Raw genomic sequence first — 25,542 nt, 5'->3', positions numbered from 1 at the left:
AGCCCTTGCTTGGAACAGTGAAGGGTGCACCTCTCCCAGTACACGTGTCCCTGACCTGCAATAGACCCTACTGTTCCAGTCCTAGAGCCCCACGTAGTTCTGCCAGTTCACCTCAGTCCTCACCTGTAACATCCCCTCCTCTTTTGGCTCCATGACCCTGCCCAGCAGACTGCCAACTGCACTGATGTGGGTGATAGTTTTACCCGCTCCCCTCCCGCCCCGAAGGGAAGTTGGTGAGACTGCCAAGCTCATTTCACATGTTTATTCCCATCATGCCATTCTCCAGTCACTCTCCACTGTTACCAGCAGCCCTGGGACCTTACATCCAGGCCTTGGGGCAGGAAAGCCTCCTCAGAGAGTGGTGCTTACCTCAGACCAGTCACTGATCAGTCAGTACATACCTACATACCTTCACTGCACTGGCAGTCGGCTACCACAGTGATGAGAGCCCTGTGAATGCTTGGCTAAAAAGGCATTTGATAGACAGAAAAACTACATAAACTTTGGAACAAGCCAGCATAGGAGCGGAAATGAAACTCGGCTTTGAACACCTGGTTCTTGAGTCTTGTTTTTTTGTTCCCATCTAATCCGCTGGTGTTCCTGTTTGCACAGAACCGCATCGAAGTGAGCAGCGGAGAGCTGAGACTTTCCAAGCTAGCCCTGGAGGACTCTGGCATGTATCAGTGTGTAGCTGAGAACAAACACGGCACAGTATATGCAAGTGCTGAATTAACAGTGCAAGGTAACTCATCATTTTCCCAAGGGTCCCCCGGGTTTCCAAGGACTATCTAGACACTGCAGGGTTGTAGACACAGTCCGAACACATTTACCGTATTCATACGCTACATTTTTCATCTCAGTCCTTTACAAGCACACAAGAACCACTTACCCACCACAGAAATGCAGCACCTCTGGGATAGGGCACAACTATTACGTGGTTGTGTACATGTACTTCTCCTAAAAGATAGACTGTTCTGGAGGGTTAACTCCTCTGCTTCGCCTGAGAACAGACACTGCACCAACTACAGCAGTGTGGTGTGGTCACCAAACTGCACGACAATAGAAGTATCACAATCCCCCCCCCGCCAGCCACTACGCAGTTTTCCCTTGACCTCGGAACGGGGGCTGAGAAAATAGTTCAGCACCCATGACCCAGTCAGTCTGTTGTGGCTGGCAGCAAAGGGGAACTGGGCAGATCCCAACCTCATTTCACAGAGACCAAACAGCGATCACAAGATGCTGTCTTGGTGTTGATACTGGTCTGAGCTGGATTTGAACCAGCAGCTTAGCAGTGAAATGCTCTAAGCAGCAGCTGTTTAACAGCAAGTAAAGCAGAATTTCCGATCCAGTTGAAAGGGGAAATTTTAGGGGACATTAGGTATTTACACCGATTGGAATTTTGCTCAGGACACTGAAGCGAACATCCCCATCCTCTTTGAAATTGGCTGGTTGTGGGTCTCGGCAAAGACCTTGCGAGCATTAAGGTCATATCCCCATTGCCAAGCGTGCTACATCGGAATCAGGTAGCACCTCTCATGGTTGATGATGGAACAGCCAAATCAATCCAGCAGTCATTGAGCAGTGAAGGAATCGCTCATCCATCATGCTATTGTTATACTGCTATTGTCATGCAGTTTGGTAACACACCAGAATCCAGTTACGCTGCAGCTTTACCATGCTCATAGATCAGTATTTGAGAAGATCCCTTAATCCTCTTTTCTTCTTAGCTTTAGCACCAGATTTTCGGCTAAACCCCGTGAAGCGGTTGATACCAGCAGCCCGAGGTGGGGAGGTCATCATCCCGTGCCAGCCCAGAGCAGCACCAAAGTCCATTGTGCTCTGGACCAAAGGAACTGAGCTCCTGATCAACAGTAGCAGGTACTAGCACCAAGTCTGCTTCTAGCTAGGAACAACAACAGCTAAAAATATGTTTTCCTTGCAGAAGACCACCCAGCTGTTAATTAGTGGCCCTCTAGTTAGCACCCTTTACTATCATGCTAGATCTGGGTCAATTTGCTAGGCCCTGGGAATGTGAAAGCCTTTTGTATTGCTCGGCAGCAAGCCCTCTGGCAGATGTAGGAGCTACATGCATTTGGGCCTTCCTCAGCCAGATGGATGGCCTTGGGGGATGGGAGGAACAAACTGCAGGAAAGAAATGGAGGGTGAACAAAACCCTCTGAAAAAGTGCCCCTCCTGGTCACAGGGCGCACTCACTGCTCGCAGCGCCTCTCGCTGGCTGTTCTGGGACCGAGCTGTGTCAGTCTTGCATTCTCCCTCCAGTGGTATTTTCCTCATCCTGTCTCGCCATGCGGCCCCTTTCACTCCAGGAACTGCAGTCTCCTCTTCATGGCTTGGTCCTCCAGGCAGGTCACTAAAGTCTTCCCCCTTCCAGGGAATTCACAGTCTTTCCAGACCCGTTGTCTGGCTGGTGTCTCCAGTGCCCTTTGCCACTCCCCAGTGGCTGGTAGGGCACCCAGGCCTACCCTCTACACTCGGTTCCAGCCCAAGGACCCTATAACAACTCACTCCTTGCTGCTGTTTTTCTGGTCTTCTTCCGACATCACTGGCTCCCACCCTCTCCTTGCCAGTCTCCAACTCCCTCCGCTCAGGGAGGGACGGCAGCCTACTTCACCGAAGTGTTTCCCAGCAGCAGCCCCAGTTTGCAGCCCGCTACCTGGCTTTATACAGCCCCCCTGTTCCTGCAGAAGTGAGCTTGTTCCCAATCAGTGGCCTCCTCATAGCCTAAGGCTCCCCTGCTTGCAGCCTAATTAGCTGATTGGGCTCACCTGGCCTAACTCAGCTCTTGTAGGGCTCGTGTGGGGAACACACCCCATCACGCTCCACCAAGTCCCACGCGGGTTGGCTATCTCCAGAGGCTGAGATAAATGGAGTAGGTTTGCTTCCCCATGATCCAAAAAAATGGTAAAAACCAAAGAGAGTTCAAGGTGAAATGGAAGCAAAAATCCTGAGCCCTCCAGCTAATCAACATGGAAGAGCAGCATGGAGCACCGATTACCCGTACTCCGTTTTAGGGAATGCTCACATTCTTGCATTTCAGAGCTTCCACGGAGGGTACATTACATAGGACTGAACATCAAAGATCCCTTCTTTATAAAAGCTAGTGACATTTGCTGCACTCCATTTGCTTCTTCTTTAAAAGAAAAGGAGTACTTGTGGCACCTTAGAGACTAACCAATTTATTTGAGCATAAGCTTTCGTGAGCTACAGCTCACTTCATGTAGCTCACTTCATCAGATGAAGTGAGCTGTAGCTCACGAAAGCTTATGCTCAAATAAATTGGTTAGTCTCTAAGGTGCCACAAGTACTCCTTTTCTTTTTGCGAATACAGACTAACACGGCTGTTCTTCTTCTTTAAAAAGTCTTACCTAGATTTTGCAGCCTGGTCTTTATGACCTGCATCCCTAGAGAAGTCAGCAGCATCTGGGAATTCCATTTCGAAGTAGGTGCGCACAGTGAATAGGACTGTTGTCCATGCCACTTTAATCTTACTTATTGCTGAGGCTCTTTTCCTTCTCCAGGGTGACTATTACCCCAGATGGCACTTTGATCCTCCGGAATATCAGCAAATCTGATGAGGGGAAGTATACCTGCTTTGCTGAGAATTTCATGGGAAAAGCCAACAGCACAGGAATCCTCTCAGTTCGAGGTAGAGATATTTGGCTTGTACTTGAGCTGAAGCAGCAAGGAGGGTGCTAAAAGTGTCCTAACATGAAGGGGGACACATTTCCTTCTCCGATTCCCAGAAAATAATCCGGTTCTCAGAGGGACTCACACCCTTAACTCATTTCAGTCATCAGGACAATCCTTCAATTCCACCCACCCTTCCACAAAGGTTACCATGAGCAATTGGCCCTGAGAAAATATTTCTATTTTGCATCTAATTTAATCCTTTTCTGCCCCTTGGAAAACTACTGATGGTTCCTAGTTAGAGAGAGACAAAAACAGGGGTGGTTTTGGCTTTGCAATTCCTTGCTGATCAGATTTTGGTTTTGCAAAGTCAAACCCCAAATCAGCCTGTGTGTTGTTAACCGGACAACGACTGGTGCATGGAGGTTACATCTGCAACTAACAGCCCTCTCACCTCCTCTGCAGATGCCACCAAAATCACCCTGGCACCATCTAGTGCTGACATCAACTTAGGCGAAAACATTACCCTGCAGTGCCATGCCTCCCATGACCCAACTATGGACCTAACTTTCACCTGGTCCCTGGAGGACTTCCCCATTGACTTTGAAAAGTCTGAAGGGCACTACAAGCGAGCTAGCAGGGTGAGTATCAAGGGATTCTGTGCTGATGCCCTCTCCAGAAACCTGGGGCAAAGGGAGAAACAAAACATCCTGAGTCCCATTTGCCACCGTGTCTTTGGCTCTTCTAGGATGTTTCCAATTTGCCAATCCTCTTGACCTTGCTGGGAGAGCCCTGGGTTTTAATGCCTGCGTCTCTTTTGCCAACTCATATGTTGTATGGTCCCCAAGCTTGCTCTGACGTTTCCCCCATTGCTGTCTTTCTCTCCTGCTTAGAAAGAGGCTATTGGGGACCTTGCCATCCTGAATACTCAGCTGAGGCACTCCGGGCGGTACACGTGCACAGCCCAGACAGTCGTGGACAGCGCATCTGAGTCGGCCATGCTGGTTGTAAGAGGTAATTTTTTTGGCCATTCCTTCCCACATCCTGCATGCAGCGTACAACGAGCCCGAACAAACTCGATTCCCCACCAGGGACCAACATGCTCTCACAGCCGAAAACCTCCCACCAAGAGCTCTGTAAATTCCTCATGATCTGCGACATACATTTAAACTGCGAGAAGGGAATTAGAGTCCAGCGGAGGTTCCACGCCAGATCCCAAATGTTTTAAGGGAGGAAAAATTTTGAGGCTACACTTTTTACGCTTCGGGGTACAGCGGCCTGATTATGACCTACCACATGGGACGTTGCTTGAAGAGCAACAAGCCCTGCTGACTCCCCCATGTGGCTGTTAATGTGACTGTCCTTCTCTCACTGTGTAGGACCTCCTGGGCCCCCTGGGGGCGTGGTGGTGGTGGACATCAGTGACACTGCCATCCAGCTGAGCTGGAGCCGTGGCTTTGATAACCACAGTCCGATTGCCAAATACACCATCCAGGCCCGCACCCTACTCTCCAACAAATGGAAGCAAGTGCGCACCAGTAAGTGTTTTCACGGCAGCAGCCGTGCCTTTGCCCACACAGATTGCTCTGAGATGGAATTATTATTTTTTTGCTTTATGACTGCCACTTGCTCTATTTGTTGTATTCTCATGTTATTGGGTTATAGATCCTGCAAATATTGAGGGCAATGCAGAGACAGCCCAGGTGGTGAACCTCATTCCCTGGATGGACTATGAATTCCGTGTCCTAGCCAGCAACATCCTTGGAGCTGGGGATCCTAGTGGGCCCTCCAGCAAAATCCGCACCAAAGAAGCTGGTAGGTGCATATACGCTCAGGGTTAGGAGGAGACATCAGGGATCATCTATCCCTACCCCTCTGCAATGGAACAGGATGGTTTGCATGCTCACTTAGGCATTGCCACAAGTTCTTCATCTCACTGAGTATTCCTAGAGATGGTGATGACACAAAATATGCCTTTTTCTTTACCCATTTACATGCCAAAGACAAAGGCGCAACAGTGCTGGATGACTGCTTCACAAGTTTTATTTACTATATGTTAACCACTGACAATGAGCTCAGCCTTGTGCAGTATGCAAAATAAAAACAGTCTCAGCCCTGAGTATTTGACACTCTGAGAACTTTATAGGATCCTAGTGGTAAGAAATGGAAAAGAGCTATTTGATTCTCAACCAGGGGTATGTGTACCCCTAGGGGTACTCAGAGGTTTTCGGGGGGTACAGCGACTCATCTAGATAGTTGCCTAGTTTTACAAGAGGCTACATGAAAAGCACTAGCAAAGTCAGTACAAACTAAAACATCATACAGTGACATGTTTATACTATATCAGTGTTTCTCAATCAGGCGGGGGTGTCAGAATTTATTTTATAAGAATGAGAACATCAGCAATTTTTCAATAATAGTGAGCTGTGTCACTTTGGTATTTTTATGTCTGATTTTGTAAGCAAGCAGTTTTTAAATGAGGTGAAACTTGGGGGTACGCAAGCCAAATCAGTCTCCTACACGGGGTACAGTAGTCTGGAAAGGTTGAGAACCACTGTCCAACCCACTGCAAGGACAGGGTGAAGTCCCCTGTGGACAGCTTACTGTATATTAAATCAGTACTACTCTTGGTCGTATTGCTCAGGAGCTTGAAGTGCAAGATTGGCACAAGAAATGCTCTGAATGTGTGTGGTGAACTGGCAGCTCACACCTAACACAATTTCACCCATGCTATACCTTTTAGGGCTTGGTTTTCACAGGCTCTGAAAACTCATATCTCCAGCTGAACTTAGTAAGGACTGTTGGAGTTCAGAAGCTCTGAAAATCATACCTAAAATACCTTCAGTATTAACAGTTAGAACCAGATGGGCCAGCGCAGGTTTGAGAGTTGATGGAAGTTGGTTTTTCCCAGGTTTTGAAGCATGGGTGCTTTTCTTTCACTGTTTTGTTTTTAAACTCACACATTCCTTCTCTTTCTGGGGGAATATAACAGCCCCTACTGTGGCACCATCTGGGCTCAGTGGAGGAGGAGGGGCCCCCGGTGAGCTCATCATCAACTGGACGGTAAGTTGGCAGCAGGCACAGGCCAACAAAGAGTGCAGAAAAAGGGAGACAGGCTTGGCTCTGAAAAGGGAGCAGAGAGGCACTACAAAGGGAGACAAAACAGAGAATGGGGTTGAAAAGGAGATGAAAGCAAAGATGGAAGAAAAAGGGGGGGTATGTAAACTACCACTTTGATATGATCCTGATTCCACTGCAGACTCTAGAGGGAGCAGATACAGGCCTTTCTATACAAATATAAAGGATGTGGGCTATTTTCTTGTGACTGTCACAAGACTCCAGGAGCAGAGGCCATAAGAACACACAAAATATCACAAGACTTGTGGTAACACTGCAAGACTTAGCAACACTGCAGTGGCGTTGATGCTGTACTACAGAGCCATTTCAGTGGGATTTGCACACACACACCCAAGGGCAGAATTCCGTCTACTGTGTAGATCAAATCTATTGCATGCACTATGGGTATAAAATGAGCGCCGGGCCAATGTCTCCGTTTGATCTTGCCCCATATCGTAGCCAATGCTGCGGGAGTACCAGAACGGAGATGGTTTTGGATACATCCTGTCGTTCCGCAAGCAAGGCACCCAGGCGTGGAAGACTGCACAGGTGCCCCACCCAGAATCGCTGCACTACGTTTACCGCAACGAGAGCATTGGGCCCTACACCCCATTTGAAGTGAAAATCAAAGCATACAACAGGAAGGGGGAGGGACCGGAGAGCCTGACTGCCATCGTGTACTCTGCAGAGGAAGGTAAGGAGGGACTGTGGTGACTCCGTCTGATGCGCCTGCTATTGCTTCTTCTGAGAGAAGCTATTCCAGTCTAATAGATATCACTGCTAGGAATTGTTTCCTGTTATTAGAAGGTCGGTTGACCTTGGTTTGAGGATCAGGCTAGAAGTGCTCACATAGTGCCTTGTAATACAAACACACACGTTCTCCTAAGTGCACCTACAAGGATACACCCACTGCAGAAGAAGAGACATTCAGCTCCCAAGAGCTCCTGTCGCACACCACCCCAAGCCAGGCTGCCCTCCTGGTTACATAAAATCCACATTCACAGCTTCAATTAATGTTGCCTCCAGTGAGCAGTGCCTTCTCTAGCCACCCCATAGCCACAGAGCTGGCCTCTGGCCGTGAAACCACTCCTTCCGGGGCAGTGACCCTGTCACCTGCTGTCATGAAACAGACTTCTATTGCTGGGTTTTTCTTCCGTCCTTTGCCAGAACCAAAAGTGGCTCCCTCCAGGGTTACAGCCAAGGCCGTTTTGTCCTCGGAAATGGACGTGTCGTGGGAGCCCGTTGAGCAGGGAGACACAAATGGAGTCCTTCTGGGCTACGAGGTAAGGGAATGGAAGGGCTAGAACAAGGACTGAGACTCAGGCTGGAGCACACAATGAGGCAACTCAGTTATCTCCCTAGGCTACAGGAAGTGAAAGCAAACAACATGGCTGCAGGGCCTCCATTTTCAAGGGCGCAGGAGGGGATCGGGGGATTCCAGCATCCACTCTGCTGTAGGCGATGCTGATTCTATGCAGCCAGTACTAGCACCGCTAGAGAAACGGTCATGATGGGATTTCCCATTTCTGCCACCGGCCATTCCTCAGCCAATGGCTTCGATCTTGGCCACAGGCCGAGCAAGATGCACAGGGCCAAATACTGAGGGCACCTATGACTCCAGTAGGAGCTGACATGAGTAAAAAACTGAGTAAGAGCCCCAGGGTTTGGCTAATAATCCCCTGTATGAAAATGGCAGTCAACCTACAATCTGAGTTTCCGAGGGCTTCTCTGGAAAATGTGTCAATCATGGTACAATTTAAAAAAAAAAAAACAGAATTGGAGGGGGGTCAGGATGACCCGCAGCCTGATACACCTGAGCTCCTCTGGCACAGAGAGAGTGACTCCTAAGGCAACTGCTCCAGCACCCAGGTCTCCTGCATTGGATGGAGTGGGTCTGGTACTCACAAGTGCAAATGGCTCAATGGCTTAGGTGCTAAAACCTCTGTGTACTCGTCTGTTTAGATCCGGTACTGGAAGGATGGCGATAAAGAGGCAGCAGCGGACAGAGTGAGGACGGCAGGTCTCGTCACCTCAGCTCACGTGACAGGCCTGAACCCCAACACAAAGTACCACATGACAGTCAGAGCTTACAACCGGGCTGGAACGGGGCCAGCCAGTCCCTCTACCAACATCACAACAACAAAGCCACGTGAGTGAGCGCCAGACACAACGGCTATATTCTCTCCCTGTTGGATCAGCGGCAAAAGACCAGGGTTGATTCTAAGGTTTGACAGTTTAGAATCTGCTCAGACAAAAATGTTTTATATACAATAAGAAGTGTCAATCTGAGCTTTCCGCTGGTATCAGGCATTTGTTTTTAGCTCAGAAAGATTGAGATGTTGGTCCCCAAATCATATCATTCTAATAACCATTGCTATTGATTTTCTCTCTATTTGAATTCTAGCATGAATTTAACACCCGTTTTCCGGAGAGGAGCTGCTGCTGAAGCTAGGCACCAATGCTTTATACCTGAGGATAGCCAGGGAATCCCTAACTTCTAGAATTAATTATTACTCACCCACTCCGCCAGCTTTTGAGACATCAGCTACTAATACGTTGCCAATGAAATAAAACAAACAGCTAATGATAATCCGATCTGAGGTGAATGTAAGGTGTGAAAGCTCACAACACACAAGGTCTAGAAACAGTTTGACAAATGAGCAAGAATGCTTTCGAGCTGAGAACTGTTCCCAGCTGTGTGCTGGGAGTCAATCAGAAAGAACCATTTCAAATCCAGCAAAGGGAAAACCTGATTTGTTGCCAGTTATATCGGGTTGTTTTTTATTCAGATGACTCTAGCTGAAATGCTCTCCTGCTATTCCAAGCCATGTTAGTGCTACCTACCCTCCAGGTTGGCCAGTGGGTCTCAGAAGGTGACCTGATAGCCCTTGGTCTCGGCTACAGCATCCCACCTTTTGCTTTCTTCTGTTTCTCATCCTCGCTGAACTCTCAATCATCTTTTATCTCCTAGCCCCAAGGAGGCCACCTGGTAACATCTCCTGGACATTTTCTGGCTCCAGTGTCAGCGTCATGTGGGACCCTGTGGTTGCAAAGGCGAACGAGTCCACTGTCACTGGATACAAGGTACAGGCAGCACATAGCAAGTTCTTCTCTTCCATAGTGTGCTGAACAAAACAAAGAAGGACCCCCCGACACTAAACTCAAACGTATCTTCCAACAGATGCTCTACCGGCAGGACTCACACTCCACTCCCACACTGTACCTGGCCAGCAAGAACCAGATTGAGATCCCAGTGCCTGAAGACTCCACTCACGCCCTGGTGCAGATTAGGGCAACGGGGCCAGGAGGAGATGGAGTCCCAGCAGAGGTTCACATCCTCAGAAATGGCGGTGCGTCTGCTCTGCTCTTCTTTCTCCTTTCCCTGCCTTATTCCCTTGCACATGTCCCACAAGTGGACACTCATTTACCTTGGTCACGTACCAAATGGCCATTATGCCATAACGTTTTACTGACCCTTGGAAACAATGGTGCATCCGAGGTGGTATTTAAATTTAGAGGCGCTAATCCTGTATCATTCCTTTCGCTGCCTATTTTGCACTCAGTCTGGGTCTTTCTCCCAACACAGGCCCATAGAGCAGAATGAACACTGGCTCCAGATCCCACTTCTTCCATCTAGCACATGGGGTGGGAAAGCAGGAGCAGCTCTAGCCCTGGTCTGTAACCTGACCTACTTTCACACGTGCTTTAGTTAAGGGCACTTTCTGCAAATACCCTTTTCCAGAACTCAGCTGTGGCTGCTGGATTATCCTAGTTAACCCTCTCCCACTTCGCTGTTTGAATTCTTCACATACAGGCAAACTATTATCATGCTTTCCCTTTAGTCTACACTGAAGCTGGGTGTTATTCATTGTCGGCCAAACTCCTTGAAGTCTGTACTCAATATATATTCGTTTACAGTGAAAACCTGACTCTGATATCAATGGCAAAGCTCCCATGGATTTCAATGGGGCAAGGATTTCACCCTTAGCTCCGACTCAGGCAAGTTTCCCTTTGAGTTCCATGTTTTGCCTGAGTCCTTCAGGATTTAGCCCACAGTAAATATTATTCTATTCTCTTTGTAAACAAAATTATTTCCTCAAGATGCATCAACAATAAATAAAACAGCAGCATCCAGCATTCCAAGAAGTAACATTTCACCAAATTCTCACTGGTTCCTTGGGGAAAAAAGAAAACAGGTGGTACCAGTACAACAAGGGAATTATTCATCACGGTTGTTTCTTATTCTTCTCTCTTTCAGGCACAAGTATGATGGTGAAAAATTCTGCAGCCAACCCAGCACTGCATACTGCCGTTATTACGACTAACTCTCTAGTAATGTTGGCTCTGATTGGCTACTTGGAGCTCTGATGCTAGCCAATCCAATTGAGGATCACTGGACACAATTCCTCCTCAGCCTGCACGGAACTATTCGACATTTGGCCATTGCAACTACAAGTTTGTGCCACAACAGCGCTACAAAAAAGGGGGTCGTCAAAATCAATGTAAGGGGGAAGAAAACAAAAGAAACACCCATTTTTTTAGAAAGTAGAACGTTTCATACAAGATTTTTTTTAAAAGAAAAAATAAAAGAGGAAGAATTGTGTGTGAATTCTGGGAGCCAGCTGTCTTATGTACTTTATCCAGTAGGTTTATTGCCTTACGAAGCCATGTATGAAAATAACCAGACTGCTAAACTAGACTTTTTTTAAAATATGTACATTAGCTTTTGAGGGGAAGATTTCAACGTTATCAGCATGCTCCATATCAACCCCACAGCCATCTCTGAACTGACAGCTCTGGTGTTCAAAGATAAGAGAGAATATTATTGGAGGAGCTTTTCCCAGATCCTGAGCCAAATCAGCTATTTTGCAGCAACCAGCTCAAGGAGAAAAAGCCTCAAGAGAAAGGAATATCTGTGCCCTGCCTATCCTGAAGGAGAGGGATGAGCTTACTACTTAGGTGGTGAAAAAGAAATAGATCATAGGTGAAATTGAAATGGTTTTACTTGCCTCTTACTGGCAATGCTGGGGCTGACTTGCAATCCTGTACAACAGGTCACCCTGGCTGTTATGCTAAGAGGTGCAACCTTCAGTATTACCCACATCCTGGGATTGTTTTGTTGTTGTTGTTGTTTTCCTTTGGGAGTTTTGTTGTTGGGTTGTTTTTTGTTTTGTTTTTTTACTTTTCTCGAATCTAAAATTTGGGGAGATAGATCCAGCCTATTAAAGCGATTTCAGAGGAATTCATCTTCGGCACACAGAGAGGGGCCTTAAAGGGGGAAGAATGCAGACAATTCAACCGAGGATTGGTGACTCAAAGATAGCTGAGGCAGCAGAGTTGCTCTGGACTCAGAGAAGACTCTTCTCTCTCTCGTGCAAATGTTTTCCATCTAGCCAAAGTATTAGCCACGCCCCACGGTTGTGAGATCAAGGTTTAACCAGTGAGTGAGTCTGGCTTTTCACTTGCGGGATGCACACAGCCAGCTAATGGGGGGATGCAGATGTGACAGGATGCTCAGCTGTTTCAGTGACTGGTCTGGTTGAGAAAAGTTTGTTGCTTTGCAAAATTTGTAATGCCAGAAGATTGCATGTCCAGAGTAATCCACAACCTGATTCGCTGTTCTCTCTGGTGTTTCCCAGGCTGTCTTCAGGGGTACTTGCCCACATCTTCTTTCTTCATAACTGACGGTATTGCTTACCTGACCAACTTTATTCCATAATTACCTGAGGAGGTTACATTTGCCAAACTGTGCAATGGGAAGGAGGAGGATTGAAATACAGTTTCTGTGCTAGGCACCCAATTCCTTGTCCTCTCCAGCTTCGCTGAGAATGAACCAGTGAGGCTAGTTGAGGAATCTTGTTGTGACCCTCTGCCATGCATTCATGCCCTCCTGCAATAAGTGTATGGAACTGATCCATGATGGGCCTGCAGATTTCAGTGCTGGGATCTCTCCAGGGGAGTAACAGCACCATATCAGCATTAGAAGCAATTCCTTCCTCTTGCCTGCTAAATTCTTCACAAAACTTACCAGACAAAATTCTGTTAAAACTTTACAAGAACGTAAGGGGTTTTGGAATAGCTACTACCAACGGTATAAGGGTATTTGAATCCCAACTACATGCTGTAAAGGGACTCTGGCATCCCAGCTACCAGCGTCATGGAGTCTACTGCTTCTCAGAAGGCTACGTATTTTCACAAAATGCCTCTGAGAGGCACTAGCACTGCAAGGATCCCATGAGACTAGAAAGTCATTATCTACAGTGAGCAAATAGTACACTTGACTTATAAGATGGTCAAGTATACCACGTGCTATCCTCTCAATGCATAAGTGTTTATGCAGGTCAGTACCCCAAGTATTCAGATCAGAATACACATCTGGTTTAAGGGCAGATGTTCAAAGGCACAATGAGAATTAGGAGCCCAACAGATCTTTGTGCCTTTGAACATCTGCCCCTTAAAATCTAAGCCTGATCCTGCTACTATTGGTGTATGCAGACCTGCCACTGAAGGGGAGTTTTTTGTGTGGATTTGAAGTGATGACGTAAACGTCCACAAATATAGGGGCCAGATCCTGAGCTCGTGTAAACTGGCATAACTTCATGGACTCCAAAGGTCTTCTAATTTGCAGTAGCTGAGGCCAATCAAGTCAATTGGATCTGCACCCGCAGCTCTTGTTCAGACAAAGGAATTTTGTCCATGAGTAAGGACTGAAGGGTTGGGCTCACGTCTTTAAGGACAGCATATTTTGTAAGGACTGGGGAAGTGAAATGAATATCCAGCATCTAGGGCCCAGTTCTAAGCATCTACACTTCCCTTGGACTCTCAGGGTCAAACCACTGCTAAAGAATGTTTCACAGAGTGATTGTGAAAACTTAGGGGCCTGGGGAAAGCTTTAAGACTCCAGGTGATTTGTTTCTGGATTTGTAGCAAAAGTGATTTTCTCCTGAAGATTGCTAGCTGTATTTTTTTCCCCCAATCCTAGCTGGTTCATAAACTATGCAGATTGTGTCCAGAGACTAGGGGCTACATTCTGTCTGGACTTCACAGAATTGTGCAGTGAGGATGGAAGGGGGCTGGTAAGTAGAGGAGGGACCAAATAGCCCCTGCCCTTCCTTACACAGTCTGTGTAAGGCTTGGCCAGAATTGCAACCTTTGAGCTAGAGAGTACATAAGAGCTGCTACTGCTATCTTTCCCCCAGGGACCAGATGTGCTATTCTCCCAAAAGGGGGCAAGAAGTGATGGAAAGTAATACACCAGGCAGGCCTAACTGGGGAGTTTGCTGCACCCTTAAATTGATCTACAAAGCGCAACTAGGGGGCTCCAGGAGATATTCTGTTTCCAGTGCTCCCCAAGAGGTTAAACACCACAGTCCAGCCCTCAGTGTCATAGAGGGGTCAGGGATGGCTTGCACTAGCTAATCATTTTTAAAGCTATTGTGTGTCCCGGCTCTTATTGTGCATTTAGGAGCTTAGGTGCGTAAATCCCTGCCCATGTAAAGGAGTTATTCCGGCAGCATACACTAGCGAGATCCCAATATAATTGCACAGCATCTGTCCTACACACCATCACAATTTGTTTTCTGGCAAGAGGGGAAGTACACCAGCGGAATTCCTACACAAGAAGCCATGCACACAGTGTGAACGCTGGGAACTGAGATAAAGAATGGGTGTTAATATATTTGGAAAATGAGAGAAATATATGGAGAGGTGGAGGAGAGAGGAAAAATTCAGTGGCATGGAAAATTGCTAAATAGTTAGAATGAGAGACCAGACAAAAGATGGAGGACTTCCCCTCTCTTGGTTTTCTCTACAAATAAATCACTGAGAGAAACCAAATGAAGGGCAGTGAGTTATACCAGTCAGATAGGAGAAATGACATACACAGAGTAGAGGGAGCTGATCTGGGGCCTTGCCATCACTACAAAATGTGTATTTTTTACCTCGGGGTGACTAACACTCCTGAGCTACCCCAACGTAAAAACACAGCGAAGACAAGGCATTTAGAATTACCATGAGGTAAACACGAGAGGTCAGCCCCTGGAATGGGTACAGAGCTATTCACCATATGGTAAAACTGAAGTGTTTTTACATCTGAATAGCTCATGGATGCCAGTTATCCCATGGTAATAAATGTACCTTTTCTAGCAGTGAAAACAAGGCCATAGCCTCACCAGGATCCCCGCCCATCGCTACCTCTGTTTAATTACGCAGCTTGAATTTCTGCACCATAATCTATTTAGCAACAAATTACCTGCTGGTTCCCCCTAGTGGATTGTTACAGTGTTTATGAATGATAGCTGTTGTCTAAATATAAATTATTATATCTATATTTTTGTACATTTTATGTTTAAAAATCTGAACCTATTTTATTGACGTGTTTCTTTTGCTTTGCAAATTATTTTGTGTTATTAATAATGCCTCACTTTGTTATCTCATATCAGAGTTTTCTTGGGCCTTCATTCTTTGTCCCAGTGGAGCTGGGGCAAAGGTGAATTTAGGAATAAAATCTTGCTTGAAAGCTTAGAGATTTGGAGCTGGATCAGTCCTGATGCTTGATCAACCACCTGGCCAGGTGGAAATACCACAGAATTATTTATAGCCAGGGTCATAACAACAACGATACTTAGCTCGAATATGGCATCATGTAGCTTCAAAGCACTGCACAAATGTGAACTAACAATCCTTGCACCCGTGCTGGTGGAGTACATAAATATTAATCCTACCTTACAGATGAAGAGACTAGGGCAGAGAGGTTAAATGACCAGCCAAGAGAGTCAATGATGAGCTGAGATTAGAATTCAGGAGTTCTAGGCTTCCATGTATCAAGAGGCTGATGCTGAGGGTTGCAGGATTGGCCTGTGAGCTACTTCCATTGCATTTAAACTGGCTGTTGCACCTCTGGGGAAGAGGAAAGTGGCCTGTTTTCCAAGGGCACCAAAAGGGCCGAGATGTCTGTGTCCCCCTGACTAGTTCAGAGTAGCTAAACTAAAGCATGTGACAGTAGGTATCTGTATAGGATGTGAATGTGTTTTCATTGACTACATTTTAGGCTGAGGGGTGCTCTCACTGGTGAACACCATTTAGTTACTCCAAGGGAGTTAACGAACTGAGGTTCAGCATCTTTGTCCTGTTCTAACAAAGACTTATTTAAATGGCACTTGTATCTAGACATGGTCCCAAACAAGTGCTTGCAAACGCCACTGTCTGTACCTGCAGCTGTGCCAATTTTAGTGAATTTTATGGCCTTAGGAAAATAAGGGACTTGATATTCCTGGTCAGAGACAAAGTATCTTAGTGTGACAGGGTCTAGAGAATAAGAATTTATAGTTTGGAGATACCAATGGATTTTAAATAGTAGCAACTCATAGCATTTTCCCTGGGGGTTAATGCATTTTTCCAGACATTTTTGTTAAACTATATCACAGGTACATTTTATGCAACATGTGACAAATTATTTGAACTGGATTTCAAATGTTACAAACTGACCAGTTTTCATGAGTGTGGCTCTAGATTCTAAATAGAGGGAATACATTCTAATATCTAAAATACAGAGACTAAAATTTACAAATGTACCTAAGCCCCCCTGAAAATCAATTGTCCACAATTTTAATTCATTAAGGTTTGCACAGTGCTTTGAAAATGTAAAGCGCTATATTAATTATCAAGTATTATTCTTCAGCATGATTTTTAAACAAAATTTTGTAATATCTTAAGTATATGTAAGACTGTACTGTACACACAAATAGAAATGTGTGATCCAGTGGCCAGAGCAGAGGACTTGGAACAAGGAACTCCCAAGATCTAATGCTTGTTCCAACACTGTGTCCATCTGTAGCGCTGAGCAAGTCATTTCACCTCTGTGCGAGTCTGTTGTGGGATAATTAAACTAACCTACAGCACCGGTGATTCATTAGTGTACATTTGCAAAGTATTTTGCAGATTGAAAACACAATACATTGTGACTGCTGCATCTTATCTATGGATTTTTAAATCAATGAGTATTTTCTCCCCCTCAGTTTCTTTCCGTTGGTTTGTGGGGTTTTGTTCCCTCTTGATCTCAAGGAGGGAAGTGGCAGAGAGGGAAAGGAAGCGGATGGTTTAAAGAGCAACAGAGCAGCAAGATGTCACTGAAATATTGTGGATGAAGGTAGAAGCAGAGTGTGGGAAGAAAAATGACCCTTTTGCATTCAGCTAGGGGCAAAGGGCCAATTTCAGGCTTAGAGAGTTTGCTAACACATAGTAGAAGCCTACTGGGGATAAGGCAGTACAACCTGTACTAGTACAGCCTGTTACCATGTGTTAAAAATACAACTCCTTTATCTACACTACGAGTTCACTACATATTAGTTATTAGCAGTTAGCTAACACCTGGTAATAAACCCACACCGTTTTTCCTCGTGAAGACAAGGCCAAAGCAGCACGGGTGGATATTCAAACAGGGTCTAAACTATGTGAAATAGCATAACAGACTCAGCCAGAGCCCTCAAAAGGGAGGAAAGGAACAAAGGGGCGTGTGTGAAATTGAACAGGGCTGCCTCAGGCTGTCAGGGGTGGGGTTCAAAGCAAGGAGAGAAAAACAACTTGGCTTCAAAGTAGTTTAAATGGATGTGTTGGCTTTACACTCTGGCATTAAGCTGCAAACCAATTTCCTGCCTCATTAGGAATCCCCTGCATTTAATTGTGATTTAGGGATTAATGCAGGGGACCAGGAGTCAAGATTCCTGGGTTCTGTTACAGCACTGCCACCAGCTCTCTGAGAAGTGTCACTTTGCTGAGTCTGTTGTACTCATCTATAGTAATACCTACCTCACAGGGGAGTTGTGAGCTTCAGTAACAGGTGTGAAGTTCTCGGATATCCTCAAGTGACACATGTTACACAGCAGTGACTTACTGATATTTTAAATTAGGTAACATGATATAATCTTCCAACTGATACGATATGATTTTCAACACCAAGCGTTAGGCTTCCAATTATGTCCTCTGGCCAAAATTCTGCACACTAGTACATGGATGTAAATCTGGAGTACTTCAGTGGAACTACTTCAGCTTTACAGCAATGCAACAGAGAAGAATGGGTCCCTCTGTGTTTTTGTGTTGGATGGGAGACCGTTTTGTACCTTGCCCAGGGAATCGTTTTGTACCTTGCCCAGGCACTCGAATCACACTCCGCTAATTATTTTAAGATCCCATCTGCATTTAACCTGCAAGGCTCCCCCTGTATTAACTGGTTTAACTCTCTGCTGTGAATATTTTAATCTGACTTCACTATACAGGAACAGGGGCAGTTTTCTTCTCAATTTTGTTGTACACTATTTTTTTAAGAAAAACAAAAAGGTAACATTGTAAACATACTGTATTTACTGTAATTAAAGTTATTTATTGGCTACAGTAGCACGCAGTTCGTAAATAAAGATCTTCAGAGGCTTTAGACACCTGCTTGAGTCCAAAGGATTTATATGCAGCTTTAAACGCAGTTAAGGATTACAGAACGGCTTGTTTAGAGAGCTGAGAATGGGATTGGAAAGCTTGCAGCGGAAGCTGGATCGGTTGTGTGGCTAAGTTAAAGAGCATTTGAAAGCACTAAGCTCACACAAAATGAAAGGCTGACTGTCACTTGGCAAACAACTTTGTAAAAGAGAGTGGTGGGTTTTTCCACCAAAAAACAGTCCAGTAATGAGACTGTGCTGATGTTCTGGCCAAGTTCCATCTCAGGTAATTGTCTACTGCTAGACATCCCGGGATGTAGGGACACTTCCTCTAATTTTTCTCCAAAATTGGTGGCAGAGACTTGCACCTGCATTTTAGAGGTGGATGCAGCAAAATCCACAATACATACCGAGGCCCAAATTCAGCCTGAACCTAAACACTGACTTCTGTGGGAGTTACTTACATGGCATCTGAATTTGGTCAAGTGTCTGTCAAGCATTCTGGGTATCACTGGAACAAGGGCCCTATAAAAGTGCAAGATACTTCCAGGTAACCCTGAAAAAATACACCCTTGCTAAAATGGTGAAGGAAGACCCTAGAGACCCTTTTTTAAAAAGGGAGGGCAACTAAGTGAAACCCTCCCAAATCTCACCTTCGGATGCTCAGAACTAAGGTGCCTAACTGGGTGCCCATCTGCCTGACTTCCCAAGTGCAGGATCTGGACACCACATTTGAAAATACGTCCCCAAGAGAGACTATCCTTCAGTGCTGGCATCTGTATTTTACTCTGAAGATTTCCAAACAGTAGAAATGAGGCTCAACTCATATCCTCAAATCTGGGGACCCCAGAACTTTCTAGATCTGGACCCAAACATTTCAGCTCAGGCCCACCCCTTCCCACTAAAGTCAATTAGCAAAATCTAGTGCTTTGGTAGGCACCAGCTGCAGATTTAGTCATGGTGTCAAAGGACTCTCTGATAAAATCTCCAGCAGGAGGTGGGGATCTTGACAGTTTTAGTGTCACTTGCTCCTCACCCCAGAGTGAAGCAAACACAAACACACCCCCATGATAAAGCAGCAGCTGCCCTGCTGAGCTGAGGAGACAGGAAAACCCCATCTATCCCTAATCCATCACCATTTACACAGTGTCATCCACTGTTTGGGGCACCCTTTGTTCCTCAGGGAGGTATTTTTACTAGCCCACTGCTTATTTTTGTTTCTCTGTGGAAGGGAAAGTGATCATCCGCTGGCATGTTTGATGGATTGGAAAGGGCATTTGCTTTGTTTCAAAACAGGATCCTTCCAAGGGGAGCAATCATTAGACAAACACCACAATGCAGCTGACTTTTTCTTTTTTTAAAAAGAGGACTGAAGCATGGCAAACAGAGTCCTTTCCACTTCCTAACTAGTGAGGAACAAGAACCCCATGTAGCCAGCAACCCCTTGTGCCTTTTTCTCAAGCTAGGAGACCACAGCTGGTTGGCCATTCTCTCCTACATGCCACAGCTGTTGTCCCTGGTGTGCATGTTTAAGACTGTGTGAACAGAGATAAGTTAACCTCTCGTGTGCTGTGGCTCATGAGGGACTCTCCTTTGCAAACCGTGTAAAGATGAAGGCACTGATGGCATATACAAATCTGTGCCAGTCCCTCCCCCTCACATTATTAAACTCTGGGGGCACGTAGGGGTTTAAAACGTTCCCATCTCAGTCATGCATTCCCCTCTATGGGACACAGATCAAACCAAAATCCTAGCCAGAGGCTGGGTTTTCCTAAAAGTTTTTGCTGCTCCATTTGTCTCTGTGACGGCCTCCTTGCCATTCTGGTGGAAGAGGATTAAGGTGCCAGTAGCTCTAAGGGTGTAAGACAATTCAACAAGATTTGCAGGCAGACGTCTGCTCCAACTGCCCCAGGGATTCCCACACCAGCACTGATGCTTTTCCTGTAGGCTGCCAGTTAAACATACTGACAAAACAAGGAAAGCTTGGGGCTTTACCAGTGGGTAACCGAACTCTGCAGCAGAAGGAAATGCAATCAGCACAGAGGAAGCCCTAATCCTATTCCAAGGCAGAGGCAATGAGCAAGTGGAGAAGGGGCTTTTTGGAATCATGTTTATTGCCCTCAAAGCAAAGAACTGCTGGGGTTGGGGGTCTGAATGGAGATTTCATGTCATGTTTATGTATCTGGCTACTGTGTACCAACAGCTGGAAGTTGAAATGAAAACATTCACATTGGAAATAAGAGGGAACTTATTAACAGGGAAAGTAATTGACTATTGGAACAGTTTACCGAGGGACATAGAAAATTCATCATAATTTGGAGATTTTAAATCAGAACTGGATGCCTTGCTAAAAGATGTGCTCTGGTTCAGGTACAAATTATCAGGCTTTTTAATGTTCAGTGACACAGAAAGCAATCCTTTCCGTTCCTGCAGGAATCAGTGGGTGAAATTCTCTGGTCTGTGTTATACAGGAGGTTACACTAAATGATTATAATAGTCCCCCTCTGGCCTTAATCTCTATTAATCTCCTTTCATCCAGATCCCAAAACATTTTGCAAATCCACAGGCAGATGCTGCAATGGCATGCATGCTGAAAAGCTCAGTATCTTAGAAAAAACCTGCCTCCACATTCTAAACAGCAGCTAGCATTGTGCAGCTGGTATGGCTGACTTGCCCGAGCACCGTACAGTAGAAAAATGGTGCTGTACTGAGGATCCTCATGAGGATCTGCAACATACCAAAGTCAGTGGGTGTGATGTGAAGAAATGGGGGAGAGGAGTCTGGACAAAACTGACATGCTACTTACATTACGCCCTGGAAGAACATAAATTACAACAGAAAACTGACAGCAAGTCAAGGTTGCTCTGAGGAAGTGAGTCCAGAACCAGACACTGGTGAGACTGTTGTTTCAGCCACACCACATCCCCCAGTGACACTCAACTTAGTCCCTTAGAGCATATGGCTGAGTGCCCAGCTGTGTGGCCTAGCAACATAGGGACTCTCCTCAGGGGGTCTGGACAGACGTAATAAGATTTCTCTCCTGCCTGTCAGATCGGCATACACAAATAAGTGCTCTCGATGCTGGAGCAGCACCAAAAGCTGAATGATTTACGCCAGCCTCTCAGTGCCTTGCTTGCGGCTAGGGCCTGGCCCTTTCCTCATCTCTGTGCATTAAGAGATCGCATGGCTAACTCCAAGACAGATGCTTTCTGTATCTCCCTTGGTTGGTTTGGATGGCATGACTCCCAACCCATCACAGCAGCCTGTCAGGGCTACCAAGCTCTCTCCCCATCTCCCAGGAGACCCAAGCATGTTAGAAGCTCTGTGGTCTTTAGGGGGTCACCCCTGGGACTCCCCTGGGTAGTTCTGATAGAGATTCCACTCTCTCTGCAGTAAGACAGGGAATAAGCAGGATGTGCTTGTACTCTCCTTGCCTACAACGAATTCATCAATACTCACAATCAAATAGCTTCTGGTCTAGTAGTTAGGGCACTAGCGTCCAACTTGGGAAACCTGGATTCACGTCCCTGTTCTGTCAGATTCCCTGTGTGACCTTGGCTTTGACCAAGTCCCTTGGACTCTCTGTGCCTTAGCTCCCATCTGTAAAATGGGGACAGTGGCCCTACCTCAAGGGGTCTTCCCAAGCTAAAGTCACTAAAGATGGTGAGGCGTTCAGACGCTGCACTACTGGGGCCCTGTAAGTAACTAATAGACATAGTTAAACAAAATGGGAAATCAAAAGCTCAAAATGGGCAAGACAGGCAGCACACCAAGCAATGCTGGAGCGACACAAGGAAAGCGAGAGAACAGAGGAGGGACATAGGTAACTGGGCAGGGGAGCAAGGAGGACATCACGGAGCCAATATTCCTGAGCACCGCGAGGTCCAGCCAGGGGTGTCTAATTGCAGTGTAGACACACCCTGAGTTTATTTACACTGCATGAGGCCCGGACTCTATAAATCACAAAGCAGCCCGGTCTAAGTGACCTCAGAACAGCTAGCCCTTCACTGGATGGAAAGTGGTTTGTGCTGAGGGCCTGGTCTGCTTCTGAGAGCCGCAAAGAGAAGAGGCCCCCACACGCCAGGTGAGCTAGTCTGTGCTCACGGTGTGGCACATCAGTTTACTTTGACAAGAGTTAATAAGAGTCTTGGCTTAGGGGCGGAGGGAGGGGGAAGATACAGCTGTGGGTCCAGAGTTCATCCCTGCCCCAGCAAAACCGAGGGGCAAGCTGCACAGACAACCTTCTTCTCCTAACAGACGCGCTAAAGGCTAGCTATTATTATTATATTTATTAGATCTCACACACACCCAGCATCCTTCCGCTGGAGAAGGGACGGCAGAAGAAAGATTCAAAGGGCAGGGAGGGGGTAATGGAGAGGGCAGAAAAGGTTCTCTTTTCTCATCCTCACCTTGAGGAGTGATTTGGGTGTTTTCCTGTGGCCCGCAGAGCACTGTGCACACTTACCATTTGTAATCCATGGTAAGTAACATGGATTACAAACCCACTCAGACAAAGCTTCCCATCCCTCGTATGCTCTATGTTACAACGCATAAACATCATTATCACAACATTCAGATCCTAGAAGAATAATGCCTTACGTAATAAAGCCTCAATTATCCAAACCCCATCTATTTGAAACTCCCTGCCACCCAAAAAGGGTCATGTTCCCTGTTGTCTATTAACTACATGGTAAATAATCCTCATTATTCTAACTTAATCAATGACCCCATGACATTTGGATCAGGAAGGGTATACAGCACGCACACCACATCTTTCACGCAGGGATCTCAAACCACTTTACAGAGGTGGATAAGTATTTTTATCCTCATATGACAGATGAGGAAACTGAGGCACAGAGATGCTAAGGCTACACAAAGTCAGCTACAAAGGTAGAAACAGAACCCCTTGCTGTATCTTATGCTACCTTATACTAATGCTACATGCCAGATTAAGCCTAGATTCATATACATAGCTAGAGCCATAGGCACCACTTCTCCAGTGTCAGGTTCACTGTCCTCGCTCCAGTTGCTACTTCCACAGGGATGGTAAAAAAGGGCACCTGTAAGTGGGTAGGGCAGCACTCCAGCTCAGCATCAAAGTCCGTGTGATTGGACACAAAGACAGCAGCTGTTTCTTCTTCCCATCACAGCCGCTTCCGTTAAAAACAGGCTAACCTGAAAAAGTATAGTTGGTTGCTATACAAACTGCTTCCAAAATCCAGGCCACCAGGTGCTGTCCAGGCAGCCCCAGGTGCCACTTTCAAAGGAGACTCTGCAAGTCTAAAACGACCTCCCAAGAAGGCACACAGATGCACGCTCAGGCTCATTTTGAAGGCACTACCCCCTTTCCTATTGTTTCTTGTGTTGTGTTTGATGAGATCCATGGGCTGGGACATTAATGGGTGGGGCCCATTACCCAGTTTGATGTAAAAATCAGGGATTTACATTCCAAAGAGATTTCGTAAAGGTGAAGGAGGTGTTATTAAGAAAGTTAGCAGGCGTTTAATGACCATTAATGCCTGGGGTCAGGATGTCTTTGACTGAAAGCAGAATTCAGCACGAGCAAATACATTTATCCTCGCAGGTAAATCCTCCAGTCTTCGGCGGAACTTCTGAATGCATAGCACATTCTAAACATAGGCCTGGAGAATACGACGGGAACAATCTACATTCGGCAAGGGAGAAAACCATTTCTAGCTCTAATTTCTAGGGGATTCTACCTTCTTTACTACCATGGTCTGCTCTATACATTAGTCATGCGCAAACCTCAAAAAGACCCCAAAGCTTGGTTCAAGGAGCACTGTCTAGTATTTAAAATACATGACTGAGATCTATGCCTGCTTCTGCCATAGATACACTGTGTGACCACTGACCTTGGGAAGTTACTTCCTTTATCCATAAAATGGTAATACAATACCCCAGCGTTGTTAGGCGTCACTAATGCATATTAATTTCAGATCAGCAAACCAAAGCACTAAAGACTTGCAAAATATTATAAACTGCAGAAGTTCAGATGTTTCTAGGAACCACCTCAAACACTCATCTGGGACAGCCTGGACATCTGAGTCAGGCCAGGAATACCATGAGTACAGCTTTTGTTGTGACATTTCCGCATATGTCCCCAGCACAATTCTGATTCAGTAACTACAGTGACTAAGGAGAAAAAACAAGGAGTCTGGTGGCACCTTAAAGACTAACAGATTTATTTGGGCATAAGCTTTTGTGAACACCACTTCTTCAGATGCATGGAGTGAAAATTACAGATGCAGGCATTATATAATGACACACGAAGGGAAGGGAGTTAACTTATATAAAATGCCTGCATCTGTAATTTTCACTCTGCATGCATCTGAAGACGTGGTGTTCACGAAAGCTTATACCCAAATAAATCTTAGTCTTTAAGGTGCCACCAGACTCCTTGTTGTTTTTGTGGATACAGACTAACACGGCTACCCCCCCATACTTAAGGAGTAAAAAGTTAGCCAAATTTTTGTCATCCTTACAAAAGTTTCAGTTCAAGGTTCAGGTTAGTATTTGCTTGATCTGAACTGATACATCGCTCCCAGCACAAGGTAATTAGTGAAATGTAGCTGTGACAAGCTGTCACTCCAACGCGCAAAAAAAGGATGATTTAAGCAAATGCTTTTGGTAACATCAAAACAGTGCACTCCAGGAGTCAAGAGGAGGCTGCTTTGCAGTCATGAAATCAAGAGCCATGATTTGTATCCCACCTGGGGGAAAAAAAAACCCACCACTTCAAGTCATCAAGGACATTTTAGAGGATTTCTTGCTTCCAACTTTTGCATTGTTTATTGTTTTGATTCTATAATGTTTGCTGTGGACCCAACACTGGACACTGCCTTCTAGATCCCTAGAGATTGCTAATACCCAGGCTCAGCTTCTCAAGAGATTTCGTTAATTACTTCCTACACAACTGTTGCGTCACTTTGTGAATTCCAAATGGGCAAGTAAAGGGATCACACAACCCATCCCCCTGCCTCAGCAGGATGCAGAAAGACCAAAATAAATAAATAAACCCCATACTGAAAAAGCATTAAGGAGAAACAGTCCGTCTCCACAGTAAGCCAACAGGCTTAGACAAACTAGCCCTGGGATTGGTCAAAGGGCAGTAATGAAAGGCCCCTCGCCCATTGGAAACATAAACAAGTGCAGCCCTTTTAAATGTAAGGGACACAGAGAAAGAATGGGACAATTGCTCATTTGAGTGAACTCAAAAGTTTGGGGCAGAGACAGAGGGAAAGAACTGAACAAGGCTTTGAAGATTCTGAGAATCCAACAACAAAAACAGCCCCAAGAAAAAGGGACGGCTCAAACATGATCTTTCTCTTCT

At 45.8% G+C, this 25,542-nt stretch overlaps 2 protein-coding genes across 5 annotated transcripts in view; one reads left to right on the top strand and one right to left on the bottom strand.

Moving 5' to 3' along the window:
* Positions 1-18,193, top strand: part of CNTN2 (contactin 2) — a 51,323-nt gene extending 33,130 nt beyond the window's left edge. The window contains exons 10-23 of the mRNA XM_073319998.1: positions 613-742; positions 1,728-1,878; positions 3,540-3,667; positions 4,114-4,289; positions 4,542-4,662; positions 5,028-5,186; positions 5,314-5,463; positions 6,641-6,711; positions 7,225-7,459; positions 7,933-8,048; positions 8,728-8,914; positions 9,737-9,849; positions 9,947-10,115; positions 11,024-18,193. Coding sequence (XP_073176099.1) covers positions 613-742; positions 1,728-1,878; positions 3,540-3,667; positions 4,114-4,289; positions 4,542-4,662; positions 5,028-5,186; positions 5,314-5,463; positions 6,641-6,711; positions 7,225-7,459; positions 7,933-8,048; positions 8,728-8,914; positions 9,737-9,849; positions 9,947-10,115; positions 11,024-11,133 — 2,016 coding nt within the window. The 3' untranslated portion in view covers positions 11,134-18,193. The remainder of the gene's footprint in view (positions 1-612; positions 743-1,727; positions 1,879-3,539; positions 3,668-4,113; positions 4,290-4,541; positions 4,663-5,027; positions 5,187-5,313; positions 5,464-6,640; positions 6,712-7,224; positions 7,460-7,932; positions 8,049-8,727; positions 8,915-9,736; positions 9,850-9,946; positions 10,116-11,023) is intronic.
* The window catches only part of RBBP5 (RB binding protein 5, histone lysine methyltransferase complex subunit), a 174,567-nt gene that overhangs the window by 117,019 nt on the left and 32,006 nt on the right, over positions 1-25,542 (bottom strand). The window lies entirely within an intron of this gene.

This window comes from Lepidochelys kempii, chromosome 21 (assembly GCF_965140265.1).
Source record: "Lepidochelys kempii isolate rLepKem1 chromosome 21, rLepKem1.hap2, whole genome shotgun sequence".
Taxonomy (NCBI): Eukaryota; Metazoa; Chordata; order Testudines; family Cheloniidae; genus Lepidochelys; species Lepidochelys kempii.
The sequence above is the reverse complement of the archived record's forward strand: the minus strand, read 5'-3'. Positions and strand labels throughout refer to the sequence as shown.